We start from the raw sequence: 17,186 nt of genomic DNA, 5'->3' as shown, positions 1-17,186 counted from the left end.
TTGGTGAAGCACATCTGACTTGCTTATTTGAAACTCTAAAATTCAAATATATCAACCTATTTAACCGAGGGTGGGGTATAAATACCCCTTGGTTACATATAGGGTTACCACAGGACTCCATGTACAGATAAGTACTGTTCAGGCTTTTCAACTCACACCCCAGTGCATTCTGGTACGTTTGACCTGGCTTAAGTACCTTTCACAGGACAACACTTACCAGAATGTATCAGGTGTGAGTTGAAAAGCCTGAACTGTCCCATACTGTCTGAGTGTAAATGGAGTCATATGGTAAGCCTAGTTGCATAATGGTGAGGGAGAAAAGCTATCTGGTTCTGAAGGTTATAGTCTGAGAGTATGACAGCGGTAAATGAGAAGCCATTTTCGGCTTGATTTGAAAACTGTTCTGTTGCTGAGACTTGGTATTGTGAGTCAGTGAACCACTGTAACTCTTCAGTATATTTGTCTAGGAGACCTGTTTGGTGTATTAGTGATGAATTACAATCTTAATGCTGTAGCATTTGATCTGGGTAGCTTCCAGGACTACTGTTTTTTACATGGCATATAGGCCCCTGTTCTTATACAAAATGTGTGTACTGTATATCCCAAAAGGTTATTTATTAAAACATGTCCCATTAAACTATGTTCCAGAGAGTAAAAATAAACTGTGCTTCCCTTCACACCTTACTGAGTTTGCCCTATTTCTCAATTATGAAGGAAAAAAATATATATATATATATATTATATTTGGAATGTAATTGTGCTTAGTATTAATTTATATTATCTAGATGAGGGGGATATTTAGAATCTAAATGTACCAAGAAAGCTTGAACTGTTGCAGCAGAGGTAAAAACACAGAGTCGTTGGACTTCATACTTGTAAGAACTTAGTCAGCTTTTTAAATGACCTCTTTGTGTTTCTGAGTCACTAGACCTGACCTCCGACATAAAAACTCATTGGAAAAGCCAGAGTGAATTCTCAGTAAAGGAGCTTGCATACAAGATGATAAAGATGATCATCCTCTTCACCGTACCCTGACATAGGTACCCAATCTAAATATACATGAGATTCAGAGACAGTAAGCAAGCCCAATATAATTTAACATCTGGACAAGCACTCACTGACATCATATGACATGGCTAGCTGTTTTAGAGGAGTTCTCTGAAATTGTGAGGTTGCCATACTTGAACATGCAAACTGATGTCTAATACAGTATTACACCGGACAAATTAGACCTGAGACCGGGCGAGGAATACTGTTTGTTTAAATGGAAGATTTTCCAAACATATATGTACAGGTACAACATGTACAATAAATAATGCAATGCCACAACTAAAATACGCGGTCCATTGTTAAGGGGCCTATGAAGACTTTTTCAGATTTGTGTTTGAATAAGGCTTGATAAAAGCTAAAGGGCTCTTGGAATTATTGCAGTGTCAGACATTATTAAGGCTCTCCTGTGACTAAAACGAAGTGGTTATCTTAACGACAACACCAAGATAACAATGACACAACCATACAATCCATTTAGACGAGCACTGTCAGCTGTGTCTGATGAAACTGTGCTTATACCATGTAAGCAAATCAACAAGCCTCCCATGTGTCCAGTCAGCACCGCTGACCAACAGATGAACTTGAATTACAAAGAAGAGGAATTGATGCTGTGTTTTTTCTTCTTTATTGCTTTTGAAAGTGCAACGTGCTGCCTTCCGGTCTCTCATTACGGCCTGTGCTGTTGATCAGCCTGACTTCCATGGTCTGCAAGAGTGAGGTCTCTGTTCATAGACACCAGAAAGCTTGCTGAAACAGTAGTGTGTAGAGGCAAAAAAAGGACCAGAGTTGTCCCAAATACAATAATGGCACATTATGATAAATTTTAAACAGTTCATTTTAACGTTCAATTCAATTAAATACCATCTGAGATAAATGTACTGTTGCTCCTAGCTGCTTTCCATGGACATATGTAACGAAGCCTATATCGACCAAAGTGTTGTGAATGATTAAGCACAAGCACATCTATTGCCATAATAACTAGAGGAAACTTGTTTGCAGAGTGGCAGATCCCTAGATGGCACTGACTCACTTCTATAAAGACAGTTGACTAGGCTGCATATATCAATGGCAAGCAACCGGAACTGAAGAGCGGCTCCTGAACTCAGAAGAAATCACCCGAACACTGACTTATCACAGAAAGTTGAAATTTATCAATGAAATTTGAACCTTCATTAATATAACGATGTTTGATTTTTCATTATTACAACCTATTTAAAATAGTGTGCAAACTGAATACTACAAAATATAGTCTTGGCCACACATGTCAACCACTGTTACTCAGCAGTGGAAAGAATAAAGAATAAAAGAAATTGAGAACATAAGTTTAGAAACATTTTTTTTAATTCAATAATAAATACATGGGTCATTTATAAAGAATTTAAACACCTGGGGGGAAATTATGTTTTCTGATACTGAAGAATTCTTAAGTTAAAAATACATATTTGAGATTTAAAAAGTACTGCCATTATCAAAAAAAAAAATCAGCTACATTTTTTTGCTGTGGAGCTTATGAAATTGTGTGTGGTCTCGTCATTATAACAGCTGCTAGGGGAAATATATTCTTAATAGCGCGTAGCAACTCAGCACCTTGGCAGTCCTGCATGGCTCTGGTGTGGTGTGTGTGTCAAATCTGCTATCGGTTTCAGATGTACCGTAACAGGAAGAGACTGCAGGACTTTCCAGCTGGGAAATGCACTTCTATAAATAAGGTTTGCAGCAACCCCATCAGCCACAGCATGAAGTGTATTTTGTCTGTGTTATAGCTGGGAAATGTAATGTAAATGCCATTAAATCATCACCACTCCTGGACTGTCAGGTCAGCACTCTTTCAAGCATCTGGCTTTAACTTGCTCATAATGTTCATTGTTAACTCAAGTAAAGCTATTATGCAATATACATTTATAAGGGTTTGGTGACTACCTCGCATCCTGTTGAGAGTGGTTTCTGGAAAACTCATTGTTGTGTCAGGCCTGCAAACAAAGGCCTAAATTTAGATAAATATTATATTAGGTAAACAAGTATTTTAAACCGAGAATAAACTTCTAGATGAAAATGTTTCATGAGCTGCAAACTAAATGTTTTATAAAAACAGTCGTAAGGATAACTTTCTTTAAAACTGTCATTCAAGTTTTGTGTATAGGTCCCATTAAATCTAAAAAAACAGATATTAAAATGACAGCTTTTTACACTTATAACTTTAAAGTCTGTTTCAAAGCTCTTTTTAAAATGTCTGCTCTAGTGCACTGATAGTAAGGATTATTGCTCACATTGTCAAACAGCTAACACAGCAAAAACAATCCATGATGTGGTATAGAAAAGCAAAGCCAGAGCACTTGTTGTTATGCTTTAGATGACAAATCTCAAACCAAGTGCACTACAGCTTTTAAAAAGAGTGTAAAAAGTTGTCATGATGTTAACAATGAAAAGAAAAATGACAGGTAGGATATTTAAACAGTTGTAGCAACACGTGGGGGCGTATAACACTATGCTCTTCAGAACCCCTGTACTTAGGCTACTCTTTAAGGGAAGAAGGCTTGTATCTGAGAATGATGTTCTGGCTATGCCCTCTAAGGCCATGTTCATAAACCAATAGCTTGCCAGTACATGGGATTATTTACAGGCATGCCTGTAGACTCTTAACATCTGCCATTATTATTTCTTTAAAAAAAAATACTGACATATAAACATCTGTTTATTTCATTAAAGCAACCATTTTTACAAAAATGTAGTCAATGTACAGAATGCACAGATTCCCCTTTAAACAGATACTGTAATCAAATGAAAGTACTTGAGTATACCCATGCTATTTCTTCTTCTTCTTCTTCTTCTTCTTCTTCTTCTTCGTAGTAGTAGTAGGAGAATCCATGGACCTATACATCAGTGCTTGATAAATTCCCAAATGTGTTGCAGAACATTAGGAGTTAATATTCAAAATCCCAAGTCACGATGTGTTGTTTGCCAAGATCTGTTATGCTGGCTTTTTGTTTGAGTAACATGTTTTCATTTTCAGTACCGGTCACACAGTTTTAAAGGACAACTCCCTGAAATAATTTCTTACATAAAATAAAATCTTCTAGTTTCTAAAGATGCTTAAATGTGAAAAATGAAGTATAGATATAGATATAGATAGATAGGCAGATATATAGATATAGTATAAACAAACTTTGGTTCTTTAAAACACCTTCACAGATAATAGTTTTGCACTATAGTCTTTAACAATGTCTTATATTCATATAAATAGTACATATACTTCAATTAAAATCCTGTGCAAGTATTAAAGTGAATATGAAGCATTATTTATGTATTAGCGAAATAGTAAATGCAGCTGGCCATGATGGCGTTTGAATGTGGACTTTTGTGAGTTAAGTACCCAAATACTTTGGTTATTGAAAAATACATTTTGCAGAAATGTTTGTCAGAATTTACGATTGGGTATTTAGTTATGCATGATGTTTAAATATGAAATACAAAAAGAAACATACACAATTATTTGACAAACGTTAGACTAGAAATCTTTCTCAGTGTATTCGAGTAAGACTTCTAGTCAAAATGTTTCAATGAATTGTAGTTTTACTATATTCTTCCACTGAGATTTTTTACAGTTTAAATATTGTATTGCATTGTAATTACTAATACTACCAATTTATTAATAACAGAAAGGATTTTAAATGTAGTCAAATAGAAAATGTGTTTGCTGTCGACCCTAGAGAACCAAGCCTTCTTCTACCCGCTTTGAAAACGGCATTACATTCCATCAGCCTGTTCAGGATTGATCACTTGACAGTAAGGGAGTATTCCTTTGCCTCCCGGAAAGTCTTACATTTCTAGCAGTGGCATAATAACATAAAGGAAGGCTCAGAAGAGAGAGGTTATGAGTCTAGGCTGTTGTAACTAAACCAAGCGGTACCTTATTATTTAATCTGATCTGTTTGTGTGATGTCATTTAAGAGTTAATTGCAAATTATAACACAAGGACTTAACTTTGAAAAGGATGTATAATTGTCTAATGAAGTTTTGATTCAGCAACTATGTTTATTTAAGAACCACACCGATCTATGTTAATCAAATAAAAAATATCCAAATATTTTTGTAGTTAATGGTTAAGAGGCATTCAAATATCCCAAGGGGTCAATTTGTTATGGGAATACAGTTAAACATTTAACAAGCAAATGCAGAAAGAGAACATAGAAATAACAAATATTAGCCTTTCTTGGTGAGCCCGTCACCTTTAAATTGACAAATCTATATGCACTAAATGTTTTAGCCACTAGAGGGAGTCAGTGTATACTCATAAATATATAAATGGGTGATATAACCAAGGCCTTAAGATATTAACATAGCAAAATAATCACTGATCCTCATATTGTTGTACTGTTTTTGTCTTCTTCTGTGTGATATTTTTTTATTTTCTTAACTAATATGTAATATAATGCAAGAAGTGTGTGTCCTTTTCATCAATCCCATGGTCTTGTTTGTAACGGGACCCTAACGTCTCTTTCTGTTCTCCAATATCTTGGTTTGCCGATATCTTTTTTGAATGCTCTGCTGATACTGAATAATGGGGAGGAATAAACCTTCCAGCGAAACCCTCAATATAGAGCTGAAGGGGTTAAATGATAACTTGGGAATCAGTGGTCAAATATTTGCATTATATAGCTGGAATCACAAATGCAAATAACAAAGTGGACAAAATATAATTCGCTTTTGCTTCTGTGCTAAGTTTGTACCATGCTTTCTCTTACTTATTCTACTTTTTGTCCCTGACTATATATATATATATATATATATATATATATATATATATATAATTTTTGGGAATACTAGTACAGTTAGAAAAACAATGTATTCAAAGTTTGGGTGAGTTCAGCTCAGTACAGTACAATTCAACTACCACTTCACCCAAATGACTGCAGTAATACAAAATCATAGCATTAATCAGAAATACCTGATCCTCCCATTTAGTCATGCAACATGATACCTGGAACTAGAGTAGGTTGAAGAAATCTCTCTTTGGAAGCTTTGCTTTCACTATACAGGTAGAATAAACTATTACACATATATATTTCACAGCTGTAAGCAGCTCACCGTAGTTATTTGTTATCTAAAAAGCCCCAGTACAACCACCAAAAAAAATGTAACTGATCTAATGTAAATATACCATCATCCTGGTTCCAAACAACAACAAAAACTGGTAGCATTCACTGTGTAACCATTTTTGGTAGTAAAGTTAGAGAAAAAGTCCTACCCTGCTGATCATCATAGGCAATTCTGCATCTTTGGGACACAGTACTGTTGCGAGCATGCAAGCTCTGTGACAAGACCTACCAGTCTACAACACCCAGGCAACAGGTCAAAATAAAAAATATTGTTGCTGCAGATGTTTGTTTGTTTCCCTCCATTTACACCATACATCACATTTTGGTTGTTAAGGTAATGTCAGAGTGCATGTTTGACCTGGATTTTTTATTTTCCTTCCTGGTGAGCTGGTTACGAAAGCTCTGTCCGGCCAGGAAGTATAAAATTGGATCCAGGAAACTGTTGGCGCTGGCCAGAGGCCTAGTCACCTTGTACGCGATGCTTGAGGCCTCGAGCATCCTGCACGGGTAGTCAAATTGTCTGAAGAAATAATAAATCATGCGAGTGATGTGGAAGGGCAAGAAGCAGAGCACGAAAACGCAGAGGACGATGATTATCATCCTGACAGATTTCTTCTTGGATGTTGAGGTGAAGTGACCTGCGCTGGACTCTTGAAGCTTCTTTGCCATCAGGAAATAGCAGAGCATAACGGTGATGAACGGAAGGCAGAAGAGCAGCATGGAGATGACAGAGCTGTAAATCAGGAAATAAGAAAACAGTTCTTTGCTGGTGGTGTCATAACAGATCTTCTCCCCCTGGACGGAGAGAGTCTGTGAGAAATAGAAAATGGGAGACTGAAAGGACACCACGGTAACCCAAACGGCAACGGAGACCACCCGGGCCCTGCGAACACTCACCCACTGCAGCGACCTCATGGGATAACAGATGCCCAGAAACCGGTGAATACTGATACAAGACAGGAACAGGATGCTGCAGTAGAGGTTGTTATAAAACAGGAAGCGTATTATTTTACACATGGCATTGCCGAAGGGCCAGTCGTTCTCATCAGCGTAGTAGTAAATCAGAAAGGGCAGAGTGATGATGTACAAGGTGTCCGATATTGCCAGGTTGAACATGTAAATAGTGTTGGACTTCCACCGTTTGGTCTTGAACAATAACACGTACAGAGCCGTAAGGTTGAGCACCAGTCCTAAGAACAAGACGATCCCGTAAGACAACGGCAGCAGAATGTATTTGAAGCTTTCGTTGAACTGGCACTTATACAAGGAGGTCTGGTTTGAATTTGTCAGGTTGGCTCCAGTGGTTTCCATCTTCCAGGATCACAGCTGTCTTCCTCAGGGTGCCCTAAAACATTAAAAAAAGATGACAATTAACATACATGGGCTAACAATTAATCTGAACTAAAACCATTAAAATGCATCTGATTTTGAAGAGAGCTGTTTTCAGATATTCTACTTCAAGAGGTCACATAAACAAGCACAGTAGCAAGTTACTGGAAGAACAAGAAGCAGTTACTGAGAAAGACAGCCAAAGGGGGAGGAGTTCTGAGAGGCTCCTCAGTAGCCAATCATTGCGTTTGCAATGACTGGCATGTTTTCAGTGTTTTAACATTCCTTCGTGTGCAGCATTGAACTATCTGGGAGGAAGATCAGTGAATGAATAGTTTCGAAAGTGCAGTTTTTTACATACGAGTGGAAAATGCGAGGTTTGCAGAATCTTTGTAATTCATATTAGGTACGATTTAGTGGAGTTGTTTTGTTCGATCTGTACCTTTAAATATACATCCAACATGTTTTGGGTTTTGTAACGGTACACTTCTGTAAAGGTAATCACAGTGGTAATTAGGAAACGAAATCGAAGACCTGAAGCTATCACTTAGAAAAGCTTTATTCTTCATCAAGCATACGCTTTAATTTCAGTTCTAGGAGAAATGAATCAACCTATGAGTGATATAAAAAAGAAGGCAGTCTAGAATTACACAAGTGAAATTGAAGTATTTGTGGCTTTTGTTGGTAAATCACTGCCTCATAACAGCAGCCCCACCCAGCTACTGAGTGAGAAGAATGAGAACCCATAGTGAAATCGTATCCATAGTAACATATTTCCCAACAAAACAGCCTCTAAAATGTAATGAGTTAGATAGAATACAAAATGGAATGTATTAGTGCAATGTACATAGGTCAAGCTTTGAGTGTATAAGCGATATGTATTAACCAACTTTAAAATTAATTTGTGTTTCAGGTCTTGTAACTTTTCTACTTCAGACATTTTGCTGAGCTTCTAGATAGTATATCATACAATGATATTTCCATGGATAACTGTGTGTTGTTGTTTGTGTACATGTGTATACATACTGTATGTACACTTCACATTGTAATTATGTGTAGCTGACATCATCAATCTGAGTAGCTTTAAATGGAATAGTTTACATGTCTGAGTGGTTCTGCAGCTTCTATATTTAGTGATTATCATTTTCCTCATGTATCTGTCTTTACAAGGCTTTGAGCTTTCCTGAGAATCCTACCTGCTGGCGCTGATCAGGAATCCTTCTATTCAAATCATGTAGCTCTAAATAGATTTAGATAGAAATACTGTAGGCTGAACCGATGTCACATTCTATGATTTGAATGGAATGAGGACATTTGTTGAATGGAATGAGGACATTTGTTATCTGTTGGCTGGACAGCTCAACTCAAGCTCAAAGTCAATAATTCACTCAAAAGTAGAGCCCCGGAACCTGGAACCACTCCAAATGACTTCAAACATCATTACAATGTAAATAATAATAACAACAACAACAACAATAATAATAATAATAATAATAATAATAATAATAATAATAATAATAATAATAATAATAATAATAATAATAATAATGACATTTGAAGCTATATACTATTTAAGCTTTTCAAAGCTGTAGCAAAAGCTGAATAATTAGGATCCCTTTAACTTCACAATTACTGCACCACTGCTGCATTGAGGTTACAATGGCTCTTAATTAAGCAAGGATGGCTCCTACATATCGTGTACAGTTATCAATGTTTTTTTTGTGCTAAATTTAATTGAACAAAACAAGAGTAGAAAAAGGTATTGCACAGCAAAATACGTATTTTTGTGGAATGGAGGATGCTGAGTAATAACAGTGCATGATCTTTCCAAAGACAGCCTCCTCATAGCCCCAGGTAATGATAAGCAATATCCTGTTCTATAGTGTCCTTTGCAAGTTTGATCATAATTGCATTATCTGTTCCAAAGACTCATTTGTTATGAAATGATATCACATTCCAGAAAACGTTAATTTATTATCATAACCCTGGTTCCCTGAAATAGAAATGTAACCATTACCTAATGGGAGCTTACCTTCTAAAGATCCCAAAACCTGAATAAGATCTATCAAAGCTGCTCGCAGAGCCTGTGGCATAAAAGGACTGCATGTACAGACGTCAGCGTCATTTGTCCTTCAAGCCTGCTGCAAGCACGGACGCAGTGACCTTGAAGGTTAATGGTAACATTTCTATTTCAGGGAACCAAGGTTATAATAATAACCTAACATTCCCTTTGACATATGAAATATAACCATTATCTAATGGGGAGTATACCCAAACCGTCGCAAGGCAATATTGCAGAACGACTGGAATGCTTCAAGGCTAAGCCAAAGGCTACCTAACGCGTTAGAAACCCCAGTAACAAGTAGCTAGGGCTAAACCTCTAACCTTCTAAGGGTAGACCCGGAAGCCACCCTTAAGACTAGTTCCAAAGCCAGGGTTTCGTGGATCCATGACATTCAGTCTATAGAACCTAGTAAAGGTATCGGGAGTAGCCCACACAGCTGCTTTGCAAATGTCTGTGATAAATCTGGAATAAAGCCCACAAAGTTGTCATGCCCTGGGTGGAATGGGCAGTGAGCTTCTCTGGAGGGGGCTCACTCATAGGCAGTCCGAACTGTATCTGCTATCCATTTAGACAGCCTCTGTTTAGACAGGGCTTGCCCAAGGGACTTCACCCCATAGCAGACAAAATACTTGTTCAGACTGCTTCCAACTTTTTGTCCTGTCAACATAATACGCCATGGCCCGCACAGGGCAGCGCGTATGATGCTGCCGCTCCCTGTCAGACTGGAAATGAGGTGGATCGAAAGCCTCCAATTCCACAGACTGGTTGACATGAAATGCCCAGATTTTTCAGCAAAAAAGCAGGAATGGTATGAAGTGTAACCTTTCTCCTGGCTTAAGCAGGATTTCGCAATTGAGAATGCCTGCATCTCACTCACCCGCTTTACGGAGGTGATTGCAAGCAAGAAAGACGCTTTGAGCGATACAAAATTCAGCTGAGCTGAATGCAAGGACTCAAATGGAGGCTTCATGAGTGCATCAAGCACCACGTTAAGCCACCAGCGAGGAACAATATCTTTCATAGGCGGCCAAAACCATTGCGCTCCTTTTAAAAATTGCCCCTCCAGGAGGTGAGCTCCAGGGGAGACCAAGTCAATCTTGACATGGCAAGCTGAAATAACTGTCAGATAGACCTTTAACACAGAGGGGGATTTCCCCTTGTCAAACAGGTTCTGCAAAAATTGCAGTATAACTGCTTTGGGACAGGTCGTGGGGTCAAAACCCCGAGGCAGGCACCGCATCTGAAAGACGTCCCACTTGTACCCGTATTCGTGGAAGCTGCTCTGGCATTTTGCATGGTGTCAATGACCTTATTGGACAGACCCAGATGGCTTAAATGCAGCTGTTCAGGGGCCAAACTCAGAGCTGTAGGCTCGATGGGTCAGGATGCCACAAGGTCCCCTGCATCTGACTGAGCCGGTCGCTGCGCTTGGGCAGTCTCCACAGCTGGCTACTCAGGAGCTGCATCAGGGCTGAAAACCAAACTCCCAATAAGGGGCTACTAAGAACACCTTGGCTCGGTCCTGCCTGATTTTCTCCAGACACAGCATGAGGAGGGCGAGCAGCGGGAAGGCATATAACAGTTGCCTCGGCCAGTGGTGTGCCAATGCATCTATCGGCAGCGGGTCCCGGCCTCCTGTTATAGAGACCAAAGGAGACAGCGGGTCGATTCCTGGGAGGCAAAGAGATCTATCTCTGCTCTTCCGAACCGCTCCCAAATGAGGCTCACCACCTCCGGGTGAAGCCTCCACTATGAGGCTGTGGGAACCCCTTGAGAGGAGGTCTGCTGCCCAGTTTTTCACCCTGGGCAGGTGTACTGCCTGCAGTGAGAGTAGGTTCTCGTGCGCCCAGAGAAAAAGCTTGCGGGCTACGTGATGGAGACTGGGAGACCTGAGGCCTCCCTGGTGGTTTATGTAAGCCACCACTGTAGTGTTGTCTGTACGGACAAGCACATTTCTGCAAGGCCAGACAAACTGCCTGCAGCTCCAAAACATTGATGTGGAGACCTTGCCAAGGAGGTTACACACCCCATGTGCCCCCCTATCATTCCACACAGTGCCCCAGACACACGTGGTGAGGACCTCCCTTCTGGTGATGCTGCCCAGCGCTACGCCTAGGCGTAGATGGGCACGCTGTGTTCACCAACAGAGCGCCTTCAGACAGTGGTGAGACACTGTAACTAGGTGGCCACGGTTCAACGTAGGCTGAAAAACCCTGCAGTTGAACCAGGCTTGGAGAGGGCGCATGCACAGGAGACCCAAAGGAAGGGTCTGGGAAGCTGCTGTCCTCAAGCCCAGAAATCTCTGGAACGTCACTACTGTAAGCGCTCTGTTGAGCTGAAAAAGCTCCAAACAGGCGGCTACTGTCCGCACTCTGTCGTCTGACAGAGTGGACCTGGAGTCCAAGCACACTCCCGATAGGAGGCTGTCTGCGAAGGTGTAAGCTGGCTCTTTGCACAATTCACCGACAGGCCCAACCGATGAAGATGGCCGGTGACGAGCTCTGTGTGGGCCTCTGTGCTGCAGACTGGGCATAAATGAGCCAGTGGTCCAAGTAATTGAGCACTCTGATGCCTCTGGGGCCAGGATAGCTTCCATGCACTCCATGTCTCCTGCTCTCTCTTGGCACAGAGCTAACCGTCCTGGTGTAATGGACACTGAGCGCTCTGTAGAGCTGCGAGACACCCGTTTCTCCAGCATGCGCTTGGAGCAACTTGCACAAAACTTGCAGAAACTGTGATTAATTAGTGCCTCTTTAGCATGCTCTTAACCCAGGCAGGAAGAGCACCTGCTGTGCTTGTCCTCAACTGGCAGACTGGCATTGCATAAGTCACAGGGATAAAACCCAGGCATAATGCAAGCAGCAATGCAGTGTACAGTAGTGTATAGCTGCTGCTTCAGTCTGATTAAACAGCCACAGGGCAGGTCAAGACCTTGATACCGGTATGGTACGGGTCTACTTGGTTCGTGTTACCGTGGGAAGCAGTATACAGGGATGCCCACCTGTATAAGCTTCTGCCAAAACCACACAGTCAATACAAGTACGAGACCTAACAGCCTTCGTAATGGTGCTGCAAGCAATCTCAGCTGAAGCGCGTATCTCAGTCAACGAGGAGCTGCTAAGCCCAGCAGCTGTGCTCGTCTTTCTGTAAAAAAAGACAGAAAAACACACAAGAGAAGTAAACTTTCTCACAGAAAACAGTAATAAAACAATTACAGTTCTGAAAATAATAATATCGTTTACAAAAACAAAAATTTAAATTTTAACTCTAGCTGGAGCTAAGCAGCCTGGGAGGACAGCATAAGTCAGTCGACTTAAGTTGCTTGATCCCTGGAAAGGAGCGACATGAGCTGCCAGCTTCACGTGGACGCAAGGCCGCTGCAGGAACTAACAAACAACAGGTTGTTCAAAAATGACGTGGAATTAGAAACAAATATAACGTTAATAAGTATCACATAAATTAATGTAACGCACAAAAATTAGTGAGTAATATATGCATATAAAAGCAACAAGTACTCAGCTGTATAGTCTCTCCCATCAGGTTCAGTTCTCTGAAAGGAAACATTATGATCTGTGAGCAGCTTTGATATATCTTATTCAGGTTTCGGGGTCTTTAGGAGGTAAATAAATAATAATAATAATAATAATAATAATAATAATAAATAGCTATTAGGTATTGGTTACATTTTGTACTTGAAAGGGAAATAAATATGCATTTGATGAAAATCAGTTTTGTATCTGTGTCCATTATCTATAAAAAAGGTAATAGTAACCTGTCAAAAAAGAACATATTCATAGAAATATATACAATGTATTGCATGTGCCACTCCTATCAATTAGGCCCTGTGGGTATTCTAAGAGCCTGGTAGCTCAAGTTAATATTCTGGAACTAAAGAAGTTTTGAAAAGGCAGCACAAACCATGTAGATAATTCTATACAAGTACCACATGTGTGAATGTGTTTTTGGGCGATCAAAAGGGTTGTTTACAGTCAGCGGAGTGGTGTTAACAATCCTTATGAATTCCTAAAACTCTAAAGTAAATGTTTGCCCCATCTCAATGGGGCAATTTCCATGGAAAAACAAAAATAAGTCTCAGCTTTTTCTCACTCTGTTTTGGTAGTACTTTTTGTGTGTGTTTCCATGTAGTTTTCTTTGAACCAGAGAAATTCGCCTTCCAAACTCAGATAACCAAATTACTATTAAAATACATGAGGGTATAGTTAAATGTTTGTGTCTGAGTTCCAATTTGGCCTTGCACCACTATTGACATGGTACAGCTTTCTTAAAATGGGTTTCCACTAACTGTTTAGGTTGTGTTTAAGCACTGCAAGTGCAGCCTACCTCATTTGGGCAGAAAAAAATGTAGATACACAAATAAAAAAATAAAAATAAAATTACACATTCCTGAAATAAAACTGAGGAGACTAATTCAAGGGCTAAGTATTCTTAAATGTTATGGTATATTGCTAGTTTAAAATATATATATATATATATATATATATATATATATATATATATATATATATATATATATATATATATATATATTAACGTGTGTTAAAACAATGCAGGTGCTGTTTGAATCATTAAAAGAAGAGGACTGACATAACCAACACCTCTAACAGTGTTTGAGAGCCGTGTAACTGTATTTTTGTTGGTAAAAGTAAATATGCCAGAGAGTTGGTGCAGTGTGCAGTTTGGCAGTGTGCCCCGCCTCTGTATGTATTTTATGTTTATATGTTGCATGTGGTGTATCAATGTTGGTGTATATGTATTGGTGCACAGGATATAATGTGTGGTTATGTAGCATGAGTGTTATAAAGTGTATATTTGTATTTAAACACGAGGATTGCACAATCACTTCACGTGCTGATTAAAAGGGGTATTTGTGTGGAAGCACGGAAATGCACAAATTAGTTCAGGTGCAGATGTACCGATATTCCAACTGAATGATTGATTAGCAATCCAGTCTCGGTACAGCTGCATAAAAGGGTGAATGTTTCACTCACTCGGGGTTAGTGTGTTTGTGAGTGGAGAGAGAGGAGAAATAATAATAATAATAATAATAATAATAATAATAATAATAATAATAATAATAATAATAATAATAATAATAAAAACACAATTGCCAAGCAGCACGATACTTGTTTGTTTCGTCTGTTTTGTCTATTTATTTTGGCCAATGCGCTGTTTGTTTTGTTCAGTGTTTTGTTTTCTGTTGAAACCTTTTCTTTTATTTGTGTTAATAAAACATTGAACGCCGCAGCGTCTCAGTTTCGTCCACACTTGATGTGTGTTTTCCTTTCATTTCCTGGCCTGACGTCACCCCTACAGCCAGCTTGTTCACAGTCCGGTAAATGCTGTGAGAACATCATCACTTTGAATTGTGCTAGGAAACGTTGCGCTGAGGGAATGAATAGCAATTTTGAAATATGATAGTGAAGGTAAAGTTAAAGGTTTGGAGTAAAATTGTGATTTCATTATAGGATTAGGTGTATGTTGAGATGCTCCTTGAGTATTTTTAATGGTGCTGTAGTTCACCTAACTACAAAAACATACTGTAACTATATAGAATGTATTGCCAATCTCTGTATGATTAAATAAATCACGAACATCCTTGCATTGCTGTTTTAAAGGTGCTAAAGTTGAAGTGTCTATATTCTTTTAAATAGAGATGATTATAGGATATTGTTTATCAAAAGCATGTCTAACATTTGACCATGGTATATAAAGCGATAAGCAGGGTATGCTAAAAGAGGAATATATAACCAATTAACCCATTCATGGACGAGACATTTCTCTTAATGGTTTCAGATAAGATCAGGTGTGACTACAGCTTGCAGTAAAATCTGGAATAGTTCAATCTCTTCTTCAGATGGATTTCCATCTTTTGTTCATTTGACATTCCCTCAAAAAATAAAAATCACTAGGTAAACCTATGAAGTTTATATGGAAGCAGTAACTGAAAACCTCGGGGCATTTATTTGAAGAAGTTACATAAGTAACACAGTAATAATTTTGTTTAAAGCTTTTCCAAATAACCAAATAAATAAATAAAACAAAGCTTAAAACTTATTTTACATACCGTACGTGCATTCTATCTTTTCCAAACCGCGCTTCCTCGCTCTGATTTTTCCCTTCTTCATCCGCCAGAGGCTTAATTTGACTGAGCCCCAAAACTCGACGTGAATGAAAGAGAAATGCATACAAGCACTTACGGTACAGATTGCTGGATTGGGTTTGTTGTATTTTCATATTTTCATCTTCATCGTGACTTTTTACTTTAAGAAATGATTCGGGTTTCTGCAACACGCTGGGTGTTTTCTGTGCATTTTGCAAGTCGTGACCTGCCTTTCTGCACGTTAGTAACAATAATACAAAGGGGTGTGGGGGAGGTTTACTGTACAGTACTGTGTAAAGCACCGGGGAGGTGGCAAAGTTTTTTTTTTATGTTTTTTTATTGTGTATTATATCTACTACAGTAGATGACAACAGTGCAATATAACACTTTATTTTAATTTACAGTTTTTCCATTGCTGCGCAGATGACACTCAGCTATACTTGTCTTTGGATCCAGGCAATCCTTCTACTGGAATGCTATTAGCTGCTTGCCTTGCTGGTGTTGGCTTCACAGAGCTTCTTAATGTTGACTTCTGACAAAACAGAGGTCATGCTTGTAGGCTCACAACATCAGCAAAAGAATATCAATTTACACAAGCTAAACCTTAGCAGTCTCTCATTGGAACTAAAACTACAAATGAGAAATTTGGGGGTCATCTTTGATCCTGATCTATCATTTGAGAATCACATTAGGAAAATGACTACAGTATAATTTTATCATTTGAGAAATATAGCTAAGCTTAGACCTATTATTTAGAGGCTGTGTGGTCCAGTGGTTTAAGAAAAGGGCTTGTAACTAGAAGGTCCCCGGTTCAAATCCCACCTCAGCCACTGACTCATTGTGTGATCCTAAGCAAGTCAATTTATTCTCCTTGTGCTCCGTCTTTTGGGTGAGAGGTAGTTGTAAGTGACTCTGCAGCTGATGCATAATTCACACACCCTAGTCTCTGTAAGTCGCCTTGGATAAAGGTGTCTGCTAAATAAACAAATAATGATGCTGAGAGGCTAATGCATGCCTTTGTTTCAACAATAATTGACTATTGTAATGCACTCTCTGGTATCACAGCCGCGAGAATTGTGACTAAAACCAGGAAAAGCGAACACATTACCCCTGTTTTGACGACTTTGCACTGGCTCCCTTGTGGAGTATAGAATTGATTTTAAGATTTTGTTAGTTGTTAATTTATAAAGCCCTGAATGGATAAGGACGCACATATTTGCAGGAGTTACTGACCCCGTATCTTCAGAATTGCATTCTGGATGTGGGGCTGCTGGTTATTCCTAGCAACACGAGAGGTAAGGCTTTTTCTTGTAAAATTCCTAAATTATGAAATGCTCTGCTGCGTCTGTCAGGTTATTCAAAGCAACACGAGAGGTAGGGCTTTTTCTTGTAAAGTTCCTAAATTATGAACTGCTCTGCCTGCGTCTGTCAGGGAAGCTTACAAATGTATTGTGGTTTGATTTTCTGCTATGTACTGTACAGTGCTTTGAGCTACTTCTGTATAAAACGCGCTATAAAAATGCTT

At 39.0% G+C, this 17,186-nt stretch overlaps 1 protein-coding gene across 1 annotated transcript; it reads right to left on the bottom strand.

Annotated features, from left to right (window-relative positions):
- Positions 1–2,373: 2,373 nt before the first annotated feature.
- Positions 2,374–15,861, bottom strand: LOC117405580 (P2Y purinoceptor 2-like). Its single transcript, XM_034008745.3, has 2 exons — positions 15,626–15,861; positions 2,374–7,491 (listed from the first exon to the last, which is right to left on the bottom strand). The coding sequence occupies exon 2, from the start codon at positions 7,455–7,457 to the stop codon at positions 6,462–6,464; it is 996 nt and encodes a 331-aa protein (XP_033864636.3). The 5' UTR covers positions 7,458–7,491; positions 15,626–15,861; the 3' UTR covers positions 2,374–6,461.
- Between the last annotated feature and the right edge of the window lie 1,325 nt (positions 15,862–17,186).

The sequence above is a fragment of the Acipenser ruthenus genome, chromosome 8 (genome assembly GCF_902713425.1).
Source record: "Acipenser ruthenus chromosome 8, fAciRut3.2 maternal haplotype, whole genome shotgun sequence".
NCBI classification, from domain to species: Eukaryota; Metazoa; Chordata; class Actinopteri; order Acipenseriformes; family Acipenseridae; genus Acipenser; species Acipenser ruthenus.
Note: the sequence above shows the minus strand (reverse complement) of the source record. Positions and strands in the feature narration are given on the sequence as shown.